At 37.3% G+C, this 6,695-nt stretch overlaps 1 protein-coding gene across 3 annotated transcripts in view; it reads left to right on the forward strand.

Moving 5' to 3' along the window:
- KDM6A (lysine demethylase 6A) overlaps positions 1 to 6,695 on the forward strand; it is a 102,187-nt gene extending 95,492 nt beyond the window's left edge. For all 3 annotated transcript variants that reach the window (XM_081907801.1, XM_081907799.1, XM_081907800.1), the window contains 3 exons: positions 2,055 to 2,181; positions 4,161 to 4,331; positions 5,821 to 6,695. In XM_081907801.1, the coding sequence (XP_081763927.1) occupies positions 2,055 to 2,181; positions 4,161 to 4,331; positions 5,821 to 5,850 (328 nt within the window). In that variant the 3' untranslated portion in view covers positions 5,851 to 6,695. The remainder of the gene's footprint in view (positions 1 to 2,054; positions 2,182 to 4,160; positions 4,332 to 5,820) is intronic.

Genomic DNA, 6,695 nt, shown 5'->3' on the forward strand with positions numbered 1-6,695 from the left:
TTGGGCTTCAGAGAAATAGATGGGGGCAGAACAGAATGAACAATAGAGAGAAGAACAGGAAATGATTGCACTGAAATAAAGACATAAGCAATAATTCTCCATTTCTGCCTCAAGAGAAAGATATGTTAGCTGATGGTGTTGACCTTTCCTAGCTGTAATTTCCGAGTAACATTTGCCTGCTCTCTGGCCCCATCAGCCTGTATTATAAATTGTTTTTGTGTCATACAGGAGTGGTTGGGTTTCAGGTGCTTTTTGTTAAGATTTTTATTTTTTAGTTGAGTCTATAGAATGAAAGTAACTTTTGACAAATTATAAAAAGGGGGGGGAACTTGGGGTGATATTTCTGTTAAGTAGAATGTGCAGAAATACAACACTAAGAGGGCACACATTTTTAGATATTGAATAATAGCTCAAAGGTAGTCACATTAAATATTGTCAAGGGGTTAATAAGTATCAAACTGAGATTAGTATATTGAAAATACTGTTGATTAGATGCTATTGTGTCATACAATTAAAGCCCTATTCTTTTCTAAGGCACGGCTGATTTTTTTCCTCTTTTGTCAGCAATGATTTGAAATATGATTGGTGGGAGGGAGAGAATTTGAGTTGAGATGGAGCCCAGCATTATTTGAATCATAGAGCTGAAGTGTTGGAAGGGACCCTGAGGGTCATCTTGGACAGCCCCCTGCAATGCAGGGATATAATACCATTTATCACTGATATTCCATTGGCAGTTAAACTTTTAAAAAGTTTTCAGTAATGGGTGAGTTTGACCTAGGGAAGATTAAAACACAAACACTTTGAAAAGCCTTACCAATGTGAAGAGAGCCCTGATTCTGTTTATGCCATCTTAGTTTAATACACCCACCATTGGAAAACCAGTCATGCTTTCTTGCTAACCCCTTCATCACTTAACTGCTAGAGAGGGGGTAGAGCTCTCTTACTTCTCTCGTTAGAGTGCCTTTAGGCTCTGGAGTCCGTGGCTCCCATACTTTTCCAGGGCTTCTGAGTCAAATAACTATTGAACGTAGGGGCCCTGGAGAACTATGTTTCCAAGGGTTCTTTGCACCCAATATATTGCTGGTGGTGCTTTCTTATTGGCACCCTAAAAGACTGATGGAGACAGAAAGAGGCCTTGAAGATGCCCCCATCCCACTGTTAGGGGCAGGGGGATTTTGGGGGAGAATTGATAGGGATTTTTTAAAATTATTTTTTTTGCAGTCTTCTTGCACGTACTCATAAGACATGTGGTACTTTGAACACTTTCGAGGAAAGTGCAAAAACTAAGTCTAAAACAAGTAAGAGACAGAAGAAACTTTACATATCTTTAGCTGTCAAGTAAACACGCTTCACTTAATTATATTGCACCATAACCACATCAAATGGGAAAGATACCTAGGCCAAGTTATTATAAACACCCATTTTAAGATTATCCATCGATTGCAGAGGACATCCCCCCCAAATCAACATAATTTATAAATGAATATTTGGTAGAAATGCACACTGTCAGATTGTATATTTATCTTGAAGTTCATATTTACTGGCTTCATGTCCTACAAATAGTTATACAAATAACAAAGAATGGTGTGAGATTTGATGCATTAAGAATGCTGCAAAATAATATAATGAAGGTGCCTTAAAAAATTTGTATGTTTGATAGTTCATTTTTTGTTAGTTGTGAGGACAATACTCAGTATTGTGGGATAGCCACTATTTCTAACATTAGTTATTTAAGGGGTTGGAAATAGCATGAATAGACAAACTAACAAATATGGTTTGTAGAGGGAAATTATGTGTATTAATTCTTTTTTTAAAATGACATCCTTTTATGTATTGGGATTATTATTTTGAACAGTAAATATGTGTGTATTTTAACAATAAAAATGGGGGGGAAATTCTGTGATGCCACTGGTGTACTCCTATATCCCACAGGAGAGGCAGTCGTTTGGCCTTTCATAGTAGCAAAGTTTTAAAAACAATAAAATTCAAACAACTAATTCATAAAACGGTGTTAAAATGAATAATCATTTGAATTATTCTAATATCTGTTGCAGGTATTGCCTGTTGAGGACTCTCAAGCAGTGTCAAACTTTGAGGGAAGCTCTAATTGCTGCAGGAAAGGAGATTGTTTGGCATGAGAGAACAAAGGAAGAACCAGCTCATTACTGTAGCATATGTGAGGTTAGTAAATATGTATGTGCTGTGGGTTAATATTTGCTTACAGTTTTAAAATCTGATTTCTGACTTAATCTCTTAGACCTTTCCCCAGTTGTTTGCACTTCAGTGGTAAAGTATCCCACTCCTCTTCTTCTGTGAATGGCATCTTTAGCTCATTTGAATCAGTCAAAACCATTCCGCAGACGAGTCATGCAGCTGATACTGGGAAACACTAAAAATCTTTCTTCTTTAGAGATGCAGTCCCAGAACTGCAACTGCGTTGTGGATCACTTGCACAGCAAGGGAAGCTAAGGGGTGGATAGTGACTAGCAGAAAGTTTTAGACTGTGCAAGTTCTTGGTTTGAAGGAGGAGAATGCCAGATTAGAACATGTCTCTAGTATCCCTCATCACAGAGATAGTAAGAAGGTGAATATTGCAGTGGAAGAAATCATCACACTCTGAATTTCTGGGCAATTGATGCTTCTTGGATTTCTTCTGTTTCCTGAAGCAAAGGTGTGGCTGCATGTGTATATAACTGGGTTTTATTCAGACTAAGTTAGTTGAACTTTGATTTTGGTGGAACACAAGTCAAGTCATGGCTAACTTGCCTCACTTATTTCAGAAGGAATTGAGGCAACTAACGGGTCTAGTTTGATATAATGCTAAATCCATTTGCTTAACAAACTGGCCTGGTTCACCCAACTCTGACAAACATGCAGGATCCTGTCATTCCTCCCTGGTTCTTTTTGCTCCTACACTGAGCTTAGCTTGTCTTTCAAACTTGTAGCCATGGCTTAAACATGAGCCCAACTTGTGGTTAGTGAATAGAAAGCTTAACCATGAGCCTAGGTTCAGACTACATGTTAAGCCAACACTTGGTTTAGCTCATTGTGGAGCTAAGCAGCTGTGACCCCACACATTTGCACAGTCCCAGTAGGCCATAGTTCACCTTATACTGTCCTGCGAACGAGGTCAGTGATTTAACCACAAGTTTTCCAACAGATGATCAAACAAACCATGGGTTGTTTCTCCAGAATTTGACTTTCCTTCCAGCTAATCCCATATTGCATATTGCTTAGTGAGCACATGAGGTGAAGTAATCAAACAAATCATAGTTAAGGAAAGTGCTAGGTTTACATGTAATGCCTAGACATAGTTAAAAGAAAGGCTTTCAAAGCATGGCTTCAGATTGCAGTTTGTTGGCAGTAGACAAACCAGAAGTAGGTAAGCTGCTGGGCAGGGTTCAAATGATTTTTTTAAACCCACTGTTTAATAAAACATAGTTTAAGAAACCAAGGCTCATTATGTGCAAACCAAGTCCCTGTCTTGATCTACTCTATTGATTTATTTGGTCTGGCTTTACTTCATCCATAGTAGTACTAGTGTTGTTTGTTTTTTACATAGGTCTATTTCAAGTTACCGGACTAGTGGCATCTCCCTTTAAGAGGAGAGGCAGTCCTTTAATTTCCTGACCTGCCTTATACTCTACTATTGCTCTTTGTGCCTTCAGTATCAAAGAAAGATCTTTAGACTGACCTGTGAGGTTTTTTTCACCTCCAATACAAAGTGTAATATGGGTTTTATTATGTGAAGGCTATCAGTAGAATTTATTCTTCTGAAATATGCTGGGTCTTGATAGCAAGATGTTCTTACTTCCCATTGTACAATATATTATCAATGGCCAAATATTCATACAGGGTTTGAAAACTTAGAACTTGCTCCACACATAAAATAGCATGTCATTTCATGGCTGGGAGCAGCTTATAAGCTCGGCTTTCGATGGATTCTGGCTACTAGATTTCAAAAGAGCTATGCTGTTTCATTTAGAATTACCTCCTTAATTTCCTGCTGCCACTACCCAGCCAAGTCTCAACACTGTTTTTGTCATTCTAGCTCAGCTGCCTATATAATATGTGTGATGCCAAATTAAGTCCAGGTCTAGCTCTGCTGTCACATTCATATTCTGCTACAGCTTAGTTTTGCTTCCTTTTTGTATCCATAGGTGGAAGTCTTCAATTTGCTTTTTGTCACAAATGAGAGTAATTGTCGAAAAACCTATGTCGTACATTGCCTAGACTGTGCACGAAAGATATGTGGGAATCTGGAAAACTTTGTGGTGCTAGAACAGTACAAAATGGAGGATCTGATGCAAATCTATGACCAATTTACATTAGTAAGTAAAACTGTATTTGTGAGGCAGTACTTTATTAATATATGCCAACAGTTTGAACATACTGGTTGTGCTATTCTTGTGTAACTATATGTTCTACTTGTTACAAGAAAAAAACTAGTGTCATTTAGGCAATCGCTTACTGTATATAATATAATTAGAACTTCAGGAAAATCCTGGGTTATGTTAATTTATTTCATTGATTTAATACTAAGCAAAATCTTGGGAGCAACTGTATTGTATTAATTTTGCTAGAATATCAGATGTAAAGCATGTGGAATCCTTCATTTGCAACTGATGAGGTATCAGAATAAGCAAATATATATTACTTATTTATTAATAAAAATATGTATGTACTTCTATATCACAAAACATATCAAAGCAGTTTACAACATTAAAAAGATAGAAACCATACAATGAAAGCACAAACAAATTAGAAACAATTTAAAAGCAAAACACTTAAAAACAAGTGTCAATAAAGCATTTGTTGGGGATATACTCTTAATTGCCTGCATAGGCCTGGTGGAATAAATAAGATTTCAAGTTGGCACGGAAGGTGCCTGCTGGATCTCTATTGGCTGAGGATGCCACAGGACTGGGCCAGGGACACTAAAGTCTGTTTCTCTTTGTTGTCAAATGAGCCTCACCAACTCAGGGGATAACCAACAATGCTCCAGCAGATGATCTTGGTGACTGAGCTGGGATTCAAAGGTTCAGGTTATCCCTGAGCTGCCCTGGCCCTAAGTTGTAAATTAGTGTAAGAACCTTGAACTGAAAAAGGCCTCAGCACTCGCCCTGACAACACTGGTTCAGGGACATGGATTGAAGAAGTGTATTTGTTATTGGGAAGGAATCATTTTTAACCTGCTCACTTAATTCCTAAGTTGGAATGTGTGGTGTTGGGAAGGAAACACATATGAGCATTGGAGATAGGTTGGAAGTTGCTTACTGACCTTACTTTGGCATGGATTGGGTTGGAAGAGAACACTAAAATGAAAAACAAGGACTCCAGTGCTACTAATAGCTGGATGTGCTTGGATCATATATCATTCCTCTATCAGGGTGGGGGCCACTGTAGCCCAATGTACCTTATTCCAACCTATCCAAAAAATTAGCCAGCCCCAAGAGCAGATATTCATGGACTGTAGAGGGAAGGAGAGATGGGAAAGGCATGTTCTACGAATGTTCTTTTCATTCACTGAAAGTTTGGGTCCAAACCATTGTGTGATGGTGAGAATTTGCAGAATGCGTGCCTTCGAGGGAGCTAAAGAATAAGGGTAAACTGAAGCTTGTCAATAAAACTTGGAAACCCATTGAATAAGGGAAGTCTTAAGCAATGTTCTGTGTGAAATGTTCAGAAAATAGTATTGCAGCATCCAGATACATAAAGAAGCAAACTATGAGCCAGTGGACTGAACAGTAACGCTTTCTAAAGACACGTTCAGTAAATACAACTTTTTTAAAGGTAATGTATTGTGTTATCTCTTTTCAGGCACCTCCATTGCCATCATCTTCATCTTGACATTTTTCCAAGGACATTTACATAAAAACTTTTCTGATATTCAGGAAGTGACCCAGTTCTGCACCACTGATTTTTGTAGCGATCCCATAAGGCTGCTGGCTGAAAGCTGTGTCTATGCAACCTTCCAAGTGCGGAGTGTCAACCAACTGGACAGGAGAGAGCACAGCTCCTATTCCAGAATTTGAAATATAGAAAGCTCATTCAGCTGATTTTTTTAAAAAGAAAATTCCACGTTTTGTATATATCTGACAAAACTGGCAACATTATACAGACTACTGACTTGAAGACCACCTCTTTTGTATTTCTCTGTTTCTGGGCTGATGAATTGGTTTCATCTATTTTTCCTCCCTTCAGAGTTTTCTCTTGGAAAGTACTAGCATAGCTGGTCATTTCTTTGTAAGGTAGTTAGAATTTTAAGTCTTTCTTTGGGCTACACTTTTTTTTTTTAATGTGAAAGGTTAGGTGATACTTTTTTTTTTTTACTGCTTTTATGTTATTCTGTCTTGTTTTGAAACCATGATGGTTACTTTTTGTTTCCTAAATGAAATTTAAAAAAATTAACAGCCAAGTCACAAAGATAAATGGGTTGCACATAGACTAAAGAATAAACTTCAGATTTGTGATTTTGTTTCTAATCTTGATGTAAATTTACACTATTTATAAATACATATTTATTGCTTGAAAATATTTGTGAATGGAATGCTGTTATTTTTTCCAGATTACCTGCCATTGAAATTTTAAGGAGTTCTGTAATTTCAAACACTACTCCTATTACATTTTCTATATGTACATAAAACTGCTTAGCATTGTACAGAAACTTTTATTAAAATTGTTTAATGTTTAAA

This window comes from Podarcis melisellensis (genome assembly GCF_964234715.1).
Source record: "Podarcis melisellensis genome assembly, chromosome: 4".
NCBI lineage: Eukaryota > Metazoa > Chordata > Lepidosauria > Squamata > Lacertidae > Podarcis > Podarcis melisellensis.